Source organism: Scyliorhinus torazame, chromosome 13 (assembly GCF_047496885.1).
Source record: "Scyliorhinus torazame isolate Kashiwa2021f chromosome 13, sScyTor2.1, whole genome shotgun sequence".
Lineage (NCBI taxonomy): Eukaryota > Metazoa > Chordata > Chondrichthyes > Carcharhiniformes > Scyliorhinidae > Scyliorhinus > Scyliorhinus torazame.
This window is the reverse complement of record NC_092719.1, coordinates 143379671-143396408: the sequence shown is the minus strand read 5'-3', so window position 1 is coordinate 143396408 and position 16738 is coordinate 143379671. Positions and strand designations below refer to the sequence as shown.

General features: G+C 48.2%; 1 protein-coding gene across 2 annotated transcripts in view; it reads left to right on the top strand.

Annotated features, from left to right (window-relative positions):
* Positions 1-16738, top strand: part of gxylt2 (glucoside xylosyltransferase 2) — an 86158-nt gene that overhangs the window by 33778 nt on the left and 35642 nt on the right. The window contains exons 3-4 of one of the 2 annotated variants that reach the window (XM_072472232.1): positions 11780-11911; positions 16004-16255. In XM_072472232.1, coding sequence (XP_072328333.1) covers positions 11780-11911; positions 16004-16255 — 384 coding nt within the window. The remainder of the gene's footprint in view (positions 1-11779; positions 11912-16003; positions 16256-16738) is intronic. The other variant, XM_072472233.1, reaches the window with a different exon arrangement.

The following is a 16738-nucleotide window of genomic DNA, read 5'->3' as shown; positions in this document are numbered from 1 at the left end:
GCGCAATTTGATTGACCATGTCAGATATGCGGGGGAGGGGGTTCGCATCGAGCTGCGTGTACCGGTTGATGGTCTGGCTGTAATCGATGACCATCCGGTGCTTCTCCTCAGTCTTAACGACCGCCACTTGGGCTCTCCAGGGGCTATTACTAGCGTCAATGATCCCCTCTCGCAGGAGTCGCTAGACCTCCGACCTGATAAAGGCCCTGTCCTGGGCACTGTAGCATCTGCTTCTGGTAGCCACGGGCTTACAGTCCGGGGTGAGGTTTGCGAAGAGGGAGGGTGGGGCGACCTTCAGGGTCGCGAGGCTACAGACGGTGAGGGGGGGCAGGGGTCTGCCGAACATTAAGGTCAGGCTCTGGAGATGGCCTGGAAGTCGAGCCCCAGTAATAGGGCAGCGTAGAGATGGGGCAGGACGTAGAGCTTAAAGTTAGTGTACTCTACGCCTTGTACAGTAAGGGCCGTGACACACTACCCCCGGATTTCTAATGCGTGGGATCCGGAAGCCAGGGAGATTTTGTGGGTCGCGGGTAGGATTGGGAGGGAGCAGCGCCTTACCGTGTCTTTGTGTATGAATCTGTCTGTGCTCCCGGAGTCGAAAAGGCAGGCCGTCTCGTACCCGTTGATCCGGACGGTCATCGTGGACTTCGCAAGGTGGTGCGGCTGGGACTGGTCAAGCGTGATGTAGACTAGGTTCGGAAGGCGGTCGGTAGGCCGGTCAGAGGTAGCGGCGGCCAGCATACGGTCGGACGAGCTGGGCTCCCGTTAGGCTGCGGAGTGGTCCCAAGATGGCGGCCCCAATGAGTCGCGCGTGGCGGGTGGCATTGGCGATGGCGTCCAAGATGGTGGCCCCCGTGGGTCGCACGTGGCGGCTGAAATTTAAGATGGTGGCGCCCACAGGTTGCACATGGCGGGTGGCGCGGCAGCTGGGGACGGCCCCGATAGGCAGCGCTGCTGGGCAGACTATGCGCAAGGCACGCAGGGATTCTGCAAGTGATTCCCCAGGGTGTTGCCATCTCGTGGCGAGGAGGTGCCGAGCATACACCTCGTTAACGGATTTAATGTATTGTCCTTTTAGCAGCGTTATTGCCTCCGCGTACGAGGGGGCGTCCCTGATGAGGAGAAAGACTCTTGGGCTCACCCGAGCATGGAGGATCTGCTTCTTCTGGAGGTCTGTGAAGTCTTCGGTGAAGGATGCGAGGTACGCCTCGAAGCAGCTTAGCCAGTGTTCAAACGTTTCTGTGGCGTCGGCTGCCTGTGGGTCCAGCTCAAGGCGATCAGGCTTGAGTGGTGAGTTCATCTTAGAAGTTTAGTGTATTAAATTGATACACCATCAATAACACACGACGAGTGATGAATGTAACTGAGGCTTTAATACACTAAACAGCAAACCTCCTGCCTCTGGACCTGAACTGGGTCGGAGGCGGAGACTTACCACCTTTATACATAAGCCCAAGGGGAGGAGCCACAGGCGAAACCAGCCTGGACAAGCCCAGGCATGCACAATACAATATAATGCAATACCGTGGTTTACCACAACTTGATCTGCCGCCGGCACAGCACCGCCTTGGCCTTGTTGAAGCCTGCCCGCTGCTTTGCCAACTCTGCTCCGATGTCCTGATAAATTTGGACGTTATTCCCCTCCCAGTCCCAGGTACGCTTCTCCCTCCCCAATCGCAAAATCTTCTCTTTCTCCACAAATTTGTGGGGTCTCATGATCACTGCCCACGGCGGCTCCCCAGCTCTAGTCTTCTGTCTCAGGGACCTATGCACTTGGTCCACTTCAGGCGCCTTATCTAGCATCCCTTCTGCCACCAACCCCGCCATCATCTTCGAGACATACCTCGTGGCACTCTCAGCTTCCACTCCTTCAGGCAGGCCCACTATTCGCAGGTTCTGCCTTCTTGAGGCATTCTCCCGCTCCTCCACCTTTGCCCTCAATGTTTTACACAGGTCCCCTAGGAACCCACCGCCTCCAGAGCCACCACACGATCGCTGTGGACTGAGATCACTCCTTCAATCTCCCGAATCTACGACCCCTGTACCTCTAAACATGTTTCCACCCATGCCAACAAACTCTTCAGGGGTGCCAGAGCTCCTTCGATGGCCTTCGAGCGATCCTTCCACATTTCCTTCCTCTGCTGCCGGAATTCCTCCTTAATAAAAGCCATCAACTGCTCCATCTGGGGCCTTTCACCTTGCACCGGCCCTTCCCACTCAGCCATGCTTACACTGGCTGCTGTTGCAGTACAGGCTTCCTCCAACTCTTTGCCCAGGTCTCTCACCGTCTTCTCCTGGGTTTGGTAACCAGCGGACATACCACTCCTGGGGGAAACTACTCCTCCAACCTTGATCTCCGCCTTTTCATGAAAATTCCACCCAGTATCGGGTAAAAAGAGCTCGTTCCTCTGCCTTCAAGCAGGAGCTGCCCTGTGTGCAACCACTCACAACATGGCCACCACCGGAAGTCCCGCGGCCCCAACCCTGACACAATTTCATGATGGGTAAGGCCGGGCCTCAGAAGGGAAGCCAACCCGCACCCCAATTATGGCCCAGCCTCAATTTTATAGGCTGGCAGGCACCAGTCGGATCAGATATAAATAGAAAATGTTAATGGGCGGGAAGCGGTGGTGGGGGCCCTCAATTTGGGAACTCCGACCTCCTACACCCCCCCCCCCCTCCCCCCTAGTCTACCCCTCAAAACTGAGAATGCCCCCCGCCGCCTTCCTCCAGGACATCATTTGAACATAAAATGGCAGTGGGCCAGTCAGAGTCGACGGAAAGTTAAAGAAGGGTAGGCTAAAGGAGAGCAAGGCCAAGGAAAAAAAATTGAAAACCAGGAAGAGAATGATAAAATTGAGACATTGCTTAACTGGGAGCATGTGCAGGCTAGCAAGGACAAGGGTGATGGATGAACAGGGCTTGGTGCTTGTTAAGACACAGGCAGCAGACTTTTGGATTACTTTAATTTTGTGAAGATAGTGGGCGCAATTTAATGAAAGGAAATGAAATGAAAATTGCTCATTGTCACAAGTAGGCTTCAATGAAGTTACTGTGAAAAGCCCCTAGTCGCCACATTCTGGCACCTGTTCGGGGAGGCTGGTACGGGAATTGAACCGTGCTGCTGGCCTGCTTGGTCTGCTTTTAAAGCCAGCGATTTAGCCCAGTGTGCTAAACCAGCCCCTTTAATGGCTGCATTGCACTTGAGCGAGAGCGCGACAAGGCCGTTAAATAACACGAGGACAAAATCGGGAACCGTGCCGGGTGCCGATTTGTTTGTGATCTAACCAGCCTGCTCCCGTTAGCGAAATCAGGATCCCGCCTTAGTGTGGCAAGAAACCAATAATCACCACTTAAACCCAATCTCCAAATAGAGTGACCCCTATCTAACGGCCGCCTGTGATCTAACAGCCTTCCCAGCAAGTGTTGACGTGGGTGCAGATTAGCACTCTTTTTAAAAAATGTGAAGCTGGCAAAAGTGCTGCTGCGGGGACCCGAGGAGATGAGTAGCCATCTTTGATCCCAGGCAATGAGCCTAGGGGCACTGGGGTTCCTGCCCCGGTGCTCGGAGGGAGGAGGGAGGGGGCGCAGGGATTGGCACGGAGCAGGGGAGGTGGCCGCCCTAAGGGCTGGGCTGGGCTGGGGTGGGGGAAGATGGATGTCTCGGCACCCGCGGGTCGACCATGCCAACCCCTGGATCATGTGGTACTGTTCTGGGGGCAACCCCAGCCCCTGCCCGCCTGCCCCACCAACTCCCCATACCTCCCACTGACCGCAGAAGCCTCTGGCCATGTGGCTGAAGGCTATTGCGAATTAGCCATCATAGTTAAGTGAGCACTTCCCACATCCCAAGTGGATCCTGTGGGTAGGCGTGCCATGTAGCATGTGGGGGTAATTGCCTAGGATCCTAATCAGATCGTGATGCCTGGACACTGTGCCTGAACACTGCAGGAGGCAACACTATGGACGCAGCAGCCAACATCCAAACACCCAGGGACTGGGCCCCAGCACCGTTAATATGTTGGCGACCAGAGGGTGGGTGTGTGCCCCGGGGTAGGGACAAGCACCTGGTCCAGGTAACATTACGTGTGGGGGTCTGGGGTACAGGGTGTGGAGTCCAATGAGCAGGGCCCCCCTGCTGCAGCCAGGGGTGCGTGGGCAAGGCATGCAGGGGGGCGGCGGGCAGGCAGTGGGGGTCTGGAGGGTCCTGGGGCGGAAGACAGCACTGGTTGTCAGTCTCACACCCTCTCCCAATTCCTGAAAGATATTACACTGTATGGACCATATCTTGAACCCCGCAGAAGCTGCCCTCATGGTGCTGCTGCCAGCCCTCTGTCAACAGGAAGGGGCTCCATTCTCTGAATATCCAGCTCGTGTGCGACCACCACATGAAGGTCATGCACGTGTGTGCATGTTTCCCAGGGAGTGTGCATGACAAGTCTATCCTGAGGCAGTTTACACATGTGTGTCCCCCCGCCCCCCCCATCTCAGACCGTCTCCCCCCCCCCAATAACATACCCACCCCCAGAGTCCTCTTAATGATCCTCAACCTGCTTCGCCTTCTGTGCTCTACCGTTACATCTAGCTATGTCCCCAGGATGCACTTCAGAGGTGGAGGCAGCCTGCTGCCAACCACATCCCATGGCTTTTGATGTCCCTGGTGGGCGCCCAGAGGGCCCCTACGCACTTACCGGCAGGTCATGCCCCACCCTGCCCTGTTCCGTGTGCTGACTCCGAGACACTCCGTTCTCAGTGAAGTGGGTTTCGGGGGAGTGTGTGGCTGCCATCGCCATTCCGTGGGGTAGCTCCAAGTTGGCACCCAGCACCCTCTCCTCCTGTTCTGTGCCTATAGGGCCCTGGGGTTCACTTCGGGTCAGAGGGGCAGCTGGTTCGAGCCCCGGCTGCTCGTGCATCATCTGGCTCAGTCAGGCCGGGCAGTTCCTCAATGACTGCAACACTGTGTCGATGCCCTCGGCAAAGCTCCTCAGGGACATGCTCTGGAGCGCTCCAGTAATGCCCACCTTCAACTGGGTCACGTTCCCCAGCGACCGAGACATGCTCTCCAGCACCTTGGCTATGCTCACCTGAGATTGGGACATGTCCTGCAGCGCCTTGGCTATGTCCACATAGGACTGGGAGACCTCCCCTAGCGACCGGAATGTAATCTGGAGGGCCTCGGCAATGACCACCTGAGACTGGGACATGCCCCGCAGCGCCTCATCAAGAGTTATCTGGACTGGGTCACGTACCCCAGTGACTGAAACACACTGTTGAGGTCCTCCGCCATGGCTGTCAATGACTGAGCTATACCTTGGACACCTCCACTGACTCTGCTGACATCGTGCACCAGGCTCTCCACTGCGGTCCCCACCCTAGCAGTGTTGGCCTCGGTGCCACGCATTGCCGGCGACATCTCCTCTGCCCTTGGCCATTGCGACTCCTCCAAATGGCTATGGACCTGCTGGAGTGTCGCTGGCATCCCCCTCTGAATCTCACGACCGCACCCGATCGACTGCATCAGTTCCGGGCAAACCTGGTCCAGAGGGTCCGCATCTGACTGGGACCCGGTGGAGTTCTGGGATCCAGCAGACCTCCGACTGCTGCCGCGCCTGGGCATTCCTGATTCCCCCTAATGTGCATCAGAAACTGTGTGTTGCTCATCAGAATGTGCCCCAGAATCCTGACCGCTGACGTTGCCCATTGAGGTGCGTGTCTGCGCTGCTGGAGGGTGGGGATGGCAGCTGTGACTCTTCAACGGTGCCATCCTCGGAGCTCTTCTCCAAGGTGTTCAGACGTGGTCAGCGGGTGGGATGGGTCTGTCCGTAAGGTATGTACAGCTCATGTGTGACAAGTCATCTGGGTATGGGACGGTGGAGCCTCATCTGCACCATACGCCAACCTCCACGTTGGTTACAGATCTGTCCTCAGTCACCCCTGCGACTTCCAGGCTCGTGGGAAATGAGGACTCTGATGTCTGGCACCCCGCCAACCTGTCTGGGCACTGTCTGGTCCATTGTGGGCCAACTTCTTCAGCGGGTACACGGGGGGGCATTGTTAGCCGCACTTATCTTTCATTGCTTGGGGGTGGGGGTGTTTGGGGAGAGGGCACCTATGGCAGTTGGGGGGGGGGGCAGAATGGGGAGTATGATTGGGGGCGGGGGGGGGGCGTGGGTGGCAGTGCTGGACATGGGTGTGTCAGGACACAGAACAGTGCTGGGCAGTGGCGGTGCCAGGTGCATACTCATTGGTGATTGGGGGGGTCAGGGGCCCAGTGCGAACTCACCCTATCAGCCCAGTGCAGGTTGTTCATCTTCTTACTACACTGTGTATTGGTCCTCCTGATCACACTTCCTGAGCTCCTGCCACTACCTGCTGGGTGACCCTGGCTGCCCTGTGGCTGACCCTCTGACACCATTGGGAGAACAGGGCATCCCGCCTGGCCTCAACCGCGAGCAGTAGTCTGCCCAGATCAGCATCCCCGAATCATGGAGCTGGTCTTCTCGGTGGCATGGCTGCAAGCTGAGTGGGGTTGGCTGTGCAGGAGCGGTTTAAGCACTCCCTTGTTAGCAGGGGGCGGGCGAGCGCGGTCCCGCGAATTAGCTGGCAAGCCTTCATATATGACTTGAAGCCTTGGGGCCTTGTTAAGTGGGCCAATTATAGCGGTGACGGCCTCACTGGGCCGAGCGTCAGGAAGCTGGCAAAAGTTCCCGCTCGCTACCACACTGAGAATCCTTTTGGTTATATCACGCCCAGAATGTCATTGGTCAGCCAGCAGTGCATTGGAATTGTCTCGTCTAGAGATACCAAAGGCATGAATCAGGGTTTCAGCAATGGATGAGCTGAGGCAGATGATGTATGCCGGGTCTGCTAGGACTGCGTTTACTGCAGCAGTGAGAGAGACAGGCTTCCAACACTTGAAGAAATGCAACTCCATTTTAATGAACTCTTAACTATCATACGTACTTTATCTGTGGGTTGACACTATGCTGACTTGATTGGAGACCTGAGGCTAACCTGACCAGACGATCTTACTGCCACATGGTGTATGTTCTAGTTGCTGCTCACGGGCTCTGACTGTCTCAGAGGCTGGATCCCAAGAGAGCGGGAAAACTAGTGCCCTCTGGCTTTATAGTGGTTGTGTCCTGTCTGGTGATTGGCTGCTGTGTTCTGTGTGTTCAGTGGTCATCCTGTGTGTCAATCACTGCCTGTCTGTGCACCATCATACACCTGTGTGTATATTATGACAGCAGTAGCACAGTCCATGATGTGGTCTTAATGCTAGCATGAATATGATGTGAGGGGTCAAATATGATACCAAGATTGCAAACAGAGTGGCTCAGCCTCAAACTGTTGCCAGGGAGTGTAAATTTACATTCACTTATTCCAGGATTGGTTTTAATTTTAAGGCTTATATATGTGAAAGGATTGTGAGCTTAATCATTGTTGATCCATCTCTGCTATTTATTAAACTAATATTGGTGTTGTTAAACTATTAAATACCACTGAGTATAAAATACCTTACATACACTTCCAGGATTAATGTTGCCCAGTACATGCAATATTTAGCCAATAAATAGATGTTACTATGAATATTTGATGTTGTTTGCAACTTGTAGAGCAGTTCATAATTTGTCAAAAAAAATCGAAATATTTATTATTAAAATGTTTGCAGCCCTTAGGATCTGAATTATTAAGTGACGATGATCCGCATTTAAGATGCAGTGAATTGTGCTCTAATTCAGTGTTAGAGGGATATACATTTCAGTGCCACATGTTCAGAATGTTGATAATTCTGGAAAATATTAAATATTTGAAAAAGAATGAGAACTAGCTCCAACACAGATAAACTTTGTTGTGGGGCAATGGCCTCCGCTCACAGTCGGTACAGGGATTGAACCCGCCCTGTTGGCTTTTCTCTGCATCACAAACCAGCTGTCCAGCCAACTGAGCTAAATCTTGGCCTTGCTCCTCTTTAGCCTAATTCCCGTATCGGCTGAGGTTATTCATGAAGGCCCCCACCTTCTCAATGTTGCCCCTCGCCTGAGGTGTGGTGTCCCTCAGGTTGCATCACCACCAGTCAGCGTTCAAAGGGAGAGCAGCCTATGGTCCTCTGGGACTGTAGCGACATTTACATTTTTATTGAGGCATTTAAGGGTAAGCTAGACCAGCATATGTGAGGGAAGGGAATAGAGGATTACGATGATAAATTTCGATGAGAGGAGGCTTGGACTGGTTGGGTCAAATGGCTTTTTTCTGCACCGTATATCCAAGACCAGAGTTCAAAATACATCAGGATGTCAAACACCCTTGCATTCACAAAAGTGAAACATCAAAATATTGAAGGCAAGATAAACCCCTGTGTATTTTAATTTAAGGAGCAGCAAAAGTGGCAGAGGTTGAATCTATGAGGAGCCATTCCTCCAAGCATAGATGCTCACTGCTCCAGCTTCTCCAGTCAAGTTTCCTGTCGCATGCTCCTACTGCACCTTCAGAGACAGAATCTATGAATGGAGGAGCAGCAGGGGCAGGAAGGAATGAATCTATGATTGAAGCTCGAGGAACAGCTATCCTGGCCACTCTCGTTGCCCCTATGCAAGAGACTGTGCCATCAGTCACTTCAACCCATCAACATTCTCTGGGACCAGGAGGCCGTGGAGAAGAAGCTAGTGATAAATAACGTGTTCAGCAGAGTTTCAGTCAAGCCACGTTGGAAACCATGATTGTAGCAGAGAGCTAGAGAAGTAATTCACTGCCTTCTGATGAGGAGGGAAAAGATTTAAGAAAAGGGAAAGTGTGATACGAGAAAGCAATATAACAACAAACAATCTCTATCATTCACCAAATACAGGATAACCAAGTTTGAAAACTAGCAAAAGCTGACACACCGTTTTTTAAAAAGCAGGAACAGACAGTAAATAGCTGAGGAGAGGTTGGATAAACTCGGTTTGTTCTCACTGGAACGAAGGAGGTTGAGGGGCGACCTGATAGAAGTCTACAAAATTTTGAGGGGCATGGGAAGAGTGGATAGTCAGAAGCTTTTTCGCAGGGTGGAAGAGTCAATTACTTGGGGACATAGGTTTAAAGTGCGAGGGGCAAAGTTTAGAGGAGATAGGCGAGGGATGTTTTTTGCACAGAGGGTAGTGGGTGCCTGGAACCCGCTGCCAGAGGAGGTGGTGGAAGCAGGTACGATAGTGATGTTTAAAGGCCGTCTTAACAAATACATCAATAGGATGGGAATAGGGGGATACTGACCCCAGACGTGTAGAAGGTTTTAGTTAGATGTGCAGCATGGTTGGCGCAGGCTCGGAGGGCCAAAGGGCCTGTTCGTGTGCTGTTCTTTGTTTTTCGACAACTCGTGAATGATTTTGTTTCCAAGCCTATGACATGCGAACACAAAGGCCGGGATTCTCCGCCGGCATGATTCTCCGTTATGCTGGCGCCCGGGGGTTTCCTGACGGCGTGGGGCTGCCCTATAATGGAAAACCCCATTGACCAGCTGGCATAACAGAGAATTCTACCGGCCAGTCGGGGCAGAAATGTGGTGTGGCGGGGTGGAGAATCCTGGGCAAAATGTTCCATCAGCTTGTGATTTACAATGTAGGTATACTAATTATTGGAAAAAATTAAAGTGCAAGAAATCCTGAAGGAGGAAATCCAAATGTTGAAGGCACAAAATTGTTGTATTTCTGTGGGGGGCAAAGGTGGCAGGGGGAAAGCATCCAAGGAAATGCTCAGCTGTAAATTAGCAATTGTATTTAGAGCCCAAATTTGAGAGAAAATACGAAGGAGAATTGGTCTCCTAAACTTCTCATTTTAACTGTTTTGAATGACTGCGATGAGTTAGAGAAAATGTAAATGGAGCCTCTGAAAATCAAAACAGCCCTCGACAAAATTAAGCCAGACAGTTTTTATACTCTAAACCCCTTATTTTAACCTCTGTGTGTGTGTAAACCTATGCAATAAACAGAAATAAGTAACTGGATAACTCCATTAAAAATAGGAAAACATTTCTAATTTTTCATAGAAGTGTATACACTAGGTTTTAAGGCGGTGTTCTTCAAAATTTTTTCCGGGGACCCATTTTTACCAACCGGCCAACCTTCGTGACCCACGTCGGCCGACCTGCGCGACCCACCATTTTCTCTTACCTTGTTTGCTGCTGACAAAAATGGAGGAAATGGTTTTGGGTCCCTTTGATCCTCGTACACGCTCCTCCAATGGAACCTGTTGGATACAGGTAAAACCTTCCAGCGTCGGAAAGTATGGAGTCTCCATCTGTCCAAAGTTCTGCATTTTTTTCCTGTAAAACTTTATCAAATAAAACCCCCTGAACTTGTAAAAAAAAATGAATAAAATAAATGAACGGAATAAAATAAATGAATAAACCCCTCCCCCCGAACTTGTAAAACAAAAAGCTGCAATCGTTTAAAAAAAAAAAAAGCAGCCGCACTGTGCATGCGTCACCGATCATTGGCGCGCATGCACGTAGTTTTGCGCATGCGCGCCAACGACCTGGCACGCATGCGCAGTGCAGCCGCATTTCTTTTACGTGTTCGCGGCCATTTTGAAGGCCGCTTGCAGCCGGCGTTATTAACAGCCGGCTGCTGCGCGCAGATTTGCGTGATCGGGAGCGCCGTGATGGATGGCTCCTCGACCCGTGGGTCGCGCCCCCAAGTTTGACAATGCCTGTTTTAAGGTAATTCCTGTGGCGCCTGTTGTTTATGTCCTTTGGTTACTGCAGACCATTCAAAATCATACTCTTCCTTTTCTGATATAAGTAGAACAATTGAAACTTAGCAACTGGAGTCAGCGACAATACCAACCATGCAATAAACAGCATATTATGTGCAGGATGTGACATTGACGTTCTCCTGTATGTTATCAGACAATGTCAATCATTCCTTCTTTTATGAAAGTGATTTGGGCCGCTATTTCATGCCCCAGTTGGTGAAGGTGATTCCTGCCATGAGTGACCGGTAAAACTCTGTTGATAATCTATTTTTGTTCATCCAGATTCAGTGAGCTAACTACTTATACTGTCATGTTCATTTTATGCAGCCCAGCAGCAGCCTCATCCATCCAAACAACAAACGCTGGGTCGATCTTCTTAAATAACATCTCTTCACCCAATCTCTAAAGAATGCTGTGAAAGGGGCAGACCTTGGAATTATGTCTCTGTAAAAAATCTCAGATAGCAATAGCCTTTGAAACCCGTTCACAATGAACTTCGCAGTTGATAGAACTTTGCATTTTCTCCAGCTGACCAAGAAACCGGAAATGAGAACACTTTGAATATCTGGTTTTGAGTACAAAAGTTTGACAACTGTCATGGATGATTGAGAAAAACAACCATTAAAGTGCGTAACACATAAACCATAATGTTGGTAGAAGTTCCAAAGTGCACATCTCCAGTTAACGTACAGATAAACCAGACACATTTCACAATTTACTTTTGATTAAGTAAACCAGAGACATTTCACAATTTACTTTTGATTATGTTATTGTGGAGAATTCATTTTGTTAATTTATTACACTGATTTAATAATTAATATTCCGATAAAGTGCAGGCTGCACAATGAACATAAGCAGTGCATTGCAGAATCAATCAGTGTACATGTGTGGATTGCCAAATAACTGTGGGCGCACCATTGCTCTGCGAATGTTGTGACTTTCTGTCAAGTTTCACACTGTTTTCCAGAATCTACCTGCATTTATTTAATTCGGCTCATCTGCCTTGGAAAAAAATTGTACTGTAACTCGTTGTTTTTTATTTTAACAGATTAAAGCTTGGCCATTTGCGTTCAAGTCGCGTGTTGACTACAACATCTACCCAATCACCTTTTCAGCCGGGAAGCCTCAGGAATGGAAAAAATTATTTAAACCATGCGCTGCTCAACGCCTCTTTCTTCCGGTAGGATGTTATTTTTATCTTTCATTGAATAACTGTAATCCTAAACAGATTTATTTCAAGATTTTGCAATTGAATAATTCTGCTCTGAAATTCAGGTTTGACACTTAAGCTACCAAAGTAACAAGATTTTTGTGAAAAAGTATCAAAGTAAATATGAATCTTTTGGGGGCTGTGGTAGCATTTTTTTCTCCCTCCTCTTTGAAGGCAGTGAATATTGGACATCTACTCTTATACTGTGTTAGAGGTGAAAATAGTCACACGTAGGCCTGTTTGAGTAAGTAAAGAAGCAGTTTATTATTTCAGATCTGGGAGAAAGATTTGGAGACTACGCAGTGTCGCAATCCTCTTTCTCACTTGAGCTAAGGTTCACATTGGGTTAATATACAGATTCAAGGGGCGGAATCAGTTGTATTCTCATTTACATACAATCAATCAACTATATTTGCGTCACAACCCATTACATGCAGTCAATCAATTTTCTTAGCATCCCAGTTATCACATATAAGGTTTAAGTGGGTGTTGTCGTACCCACTCCTAACTACATACAGAAGTCATTCAAAACTAACACCAGGATATGTCCTGTCTACAGCGGGGGACCTTGAGCTTATACATTGCATTCCTGGTTCTGTGAAGCTGTTATCAGCAGCTGTTGAGATACTCCCTCGGTTCTATTTAGGTAGTTTACACAGTTTGTAACTTATTGTTCAGGAATGTGGCTAGTTCGGCCATTTTGTGTCTTTCGTATTGCTTTAATAGCTAACAGCCATTTTGTGTCCTTTCTGATATTAACAAGCATTGCGTATACACTATCTATTTCTACAAATTGCCTCTTCTAAACAGGCATCTAAGCCAATGAGTACCTTTTGTCTCAGCAGAACTATTCAAAAGTAATATAGGAGCAAAAATGTCGTTACAGAGCCACCTATAACTTATATCATAGTCCAGTATCAGAAAATGTCCCCCAACATACTGCAATGTTCTGATGCTTTGTTCTGAGTGAACACAGTGAGGGAATGTTAGTGGCTCTGATCAATGGTGGGGCCATCTCAATTGAGCCGGATTTTATCCCCACGGTCATGTCCCCCAAAATATTAAAATAATTTCATGAAAATCAGTCCGACATGTATTCCTTACCCAGGGAGCTCAAGATTTTAAGGGAAATGCAGCCCTGTTTGGAATGGTAATCTCTCCTCCTCATCACAGTTTGGATTCCATACCTGTTCCCACAAGGCTAGTTATTGGATAACGACAGGACTACATTACATCATTAATTGTGGTGCACTCGGGATATTCTTGCTGTTTTCTGTGCTGAGAACCATTTTGAAAATGGGCATGCTCAACCTTGTCTGAGAATATAATACAGGTATGACCAAACCAAAACCCATCTGCCTGACACTAGTTAAGAAAGAAATGCATCAATTTGTGTTTGGTTTTGAATTGCACTAAAGAGGCACTAGCAGAGGCATGTTGATCTCTTCTGAATAAACTGGCATAATAACCTCATGACCATGTGTAAAGCAGGGATGACCTAAAGCAGTGGTCTCCAAATAGTCAATAGCGATCGACAGATTGATCCCAGGGCCTTGAACAATTGATTATCATTGCATGTCGAACCCAGCCAAATTGCACGAGACTCTGGATAGCCCGTAATGGTGAGGAAATGAGGTCATTGTCTCCCGAACCGTGCCAAATTGCATGAGACTCAGGATTCTCGTAATGAGGAGCGAATTAATTCATTACCTGCTGGACAATGCCAACAATCTGTGGGACACGGGCAGCGAGATTCCCGCAGGTGCCAAAACTTGGAATAAGCTGGCTGAAGACAAAATGATGAACGAGGTCCATGGACCTCCAAGTGGGCAAAAACGTACCATTTCTACCAGGAATGAGAAAACAAGTTTATTTTTACTAATGACAAAGATAAGACCATTTGTCAACAGAGTGTAACCTTGAGTAAAAGCGGTAATTTGGAATGGCATCACAAGGTGCAAAATTTCAAGAAAATTTATCTTCAAACAGTACAATTCGGACAAAGAAAGTTGGGGAGTTAAAGGAATATTTGAAAGCTCAACATTCACTCTTTTCAAAACCTATGACTAAAGGCAAGGCGAGCAAAGAGGAGTCTTTTCGCATTAGCCACCTGCTGATGAAACGTAACGGAGGCTATGGCAGTTGCTGCTGACACTTTGTACACAGTCTTGAAAAACAACGATGAAATTATGACAGCCATCAAGAGCATGCCACATGGCGCTTTAACAGTTGCCAGAAGGGTAGAATTATTGTCCGGAGATGTGTCTCAGCAAATACACCAAGACTTATTAGGCTGTGAATGTTTATTACTGCAGTTTGAGGAATCAGTAGACATGATGGATACGGTCCCGCTAATTGTTTTCGTTCGCATGGCATTCAAAGACTCAACAACAAAGGAGGACTTTCTCGTTCTTCAGCCACTCGGAGGTGAGGATGTCTACAACAAATTCAAAAAGTGTGTGACTGAGAAAAATATCCGATCAAAATACTGGTTTCCAATCACAAGCAATGGTGCACCGTCAATGCTGGGTGTCAATACAGGCTTTGTTGTATTTTGCAGAATGATCCTGAATTTGCATCCTTTGTCAATTACCAATGTATTTCCACCAACAAGCAATAACGAGCAAGATTTTTGACTTTTCTCCTGTCATGACAGTTGTTGTCAAGATTGTCAGCTCAATTTGTGCCACAGCTCTGCAACATTGCTTGCTCAAATTGTTACCCGATGAGCTTGATGTGACCTACGATGAACTTATCCTTCATGCGGATGGACATCAAGGAAATGTCCTCCAGGGATTTGTAGATCTGCTTCCAGAAACTGTCACCTTTTTTCAGATCAAGAAATAAGGTGTATACTGAGCTGTCAGATAATGTTTGGTTGCTGGACTTGGCGTTTCTTACAGACATAAGTGCAAAATTGAATCAGCTGAATCGAGAACTGCAAGGGAGGGATAGAGACTCGTCTCACATGGTCTGTGCAGTGAATGTGTTCAAGTTGAAACTGAGCCTGTAGTCCCCTCAGTTAAAGAGCAAAATCACTGAGCACTTCCCAAATCTGGAGAAAGTCCAACAACAGGTCAAACAGAAAGGGTTCCAGCCAAACAAATTCTGTGACCACCTGAAAAGGAATTTAGCAGATAATTTCAGGAGATAGACATGGTGGAACCAATCACTATGTTTGTCTCAAATCCTTTTCTTCAAGCGGACATTGGAGAACTGACAGCACAATTTCAGCAGTTGGAGCAAAGAAATGGACTTAATATGGAAATCATCACCATGCAAAATGAAAGAGCTGAAAACTAGGTCATGGGATAAAGACTTTTGGGGACTTGTAGACCAGAGAACTACCCTCTTCTGACATCCTGTGCACCTAGTTGGCTCCACATACCTCTGTGAGATGGCTTTTTCCCAGATGGAAATAATCAAATCCAAGTATCGCACTTGTCTCACAGATGCCCGTCCGATGGACTGTATTATGAGTTTGGCCATACAGATAGTGCCCAAGCACAGGTATCACATTGAGAATAAGTGTGTAAAGTTGAATTTTTAAGAGTAGATCTTGTGCTGCATTTCGATTCTAAAAATGTTTTTGTGCTTCAAAAGGTTGGAGACCACTGAACTAAATATGTGCCATGATTTAGTAACATGGAGCAGCATCTTGACTGTTGGAATCAAATGAAAATAAGGAGTGTATTTAATGTGTCCACTTTTGGAAATCTCTCCAAATAATCGTATAGTTTTATAAAACTGAAGATTCCTTTAGATTTAGCACAATAACAGTAATTCTGGGATCTTTTTTTTAAATATAAATTTTAGAGTACCCAATTCATTTTTCCAATTAAGGGGCAATTTAGCATGTTCAATCCACCTAGCTTGCACATCTTTTGTGTTGTGGGGGCGAAACCCACACAAACACGGGGAGAATGTGCAAACTCCACAAATTCTGGGATCTTAAGGCACCCGAGGTAGTTAGAAGAATTATCGTGCTTAGTTTATTTTGTTTGCGGTTTATCTGTCTATATATTTGAAAAACTTCTGGGGTTTTTTCTGTCTCCATACCAGATGATCCTGAAAGATGTTGACTCTCTGCTGTATGTAGATACTGATGTCCTGTTCCTGAGACCAGTTGATGATATCTGGTATTTCCTGAATTTGTTCAACTCCACACAACTTGCAGCCATGGCCCCAGAACATGAAATACCAAGAATAGGATGGTACAGTCGTTTTGCACGGCATCCTTATTATGGAGCAGCTGGAGTCAACTCGGGAGTCATGTTAATGAATCTGACTCGAATAAGAAATCAACTATTTAAGGTTTTTAAAGAATAACAATAATTCATTATTGTTCAGTGTTCTATAACTGTGTCCTGAAATAATTCTGATTCTTCCAAGACAGGTTCTTTTAATTACATTTTTAAAAAATAGTCCAGGACTCTTTTTAATCTTTGACCCATATTACTGGAGATAAGGGGCTGGATTCTCTGATTCTGCGGCTATGTCCGCAGGATCCATCTGGTCTTACGACCAAAATGTCGGTGCCGCCCCCGCACTGATGCTCTGCCCAGTGTGGGGCTAGCAGTTGTGCCATGTAAAGCCCAGCTTTACCTGCTGGCACGGCAGAATGGCCGGGTCCGTGGCCGCGCATGCACACGGTGGTGGTCTGCGGCGGCCACGCCGTGCAACATGGCACCGGCGGTACGCACCCGGCCTGCCAAAACCTGCCTCCCTTGTAATCCCCTTCGCCACCCCCGTACCATGCCCCACCTGTCCCCACAGCTTACGCCGACTCCCCCTCCC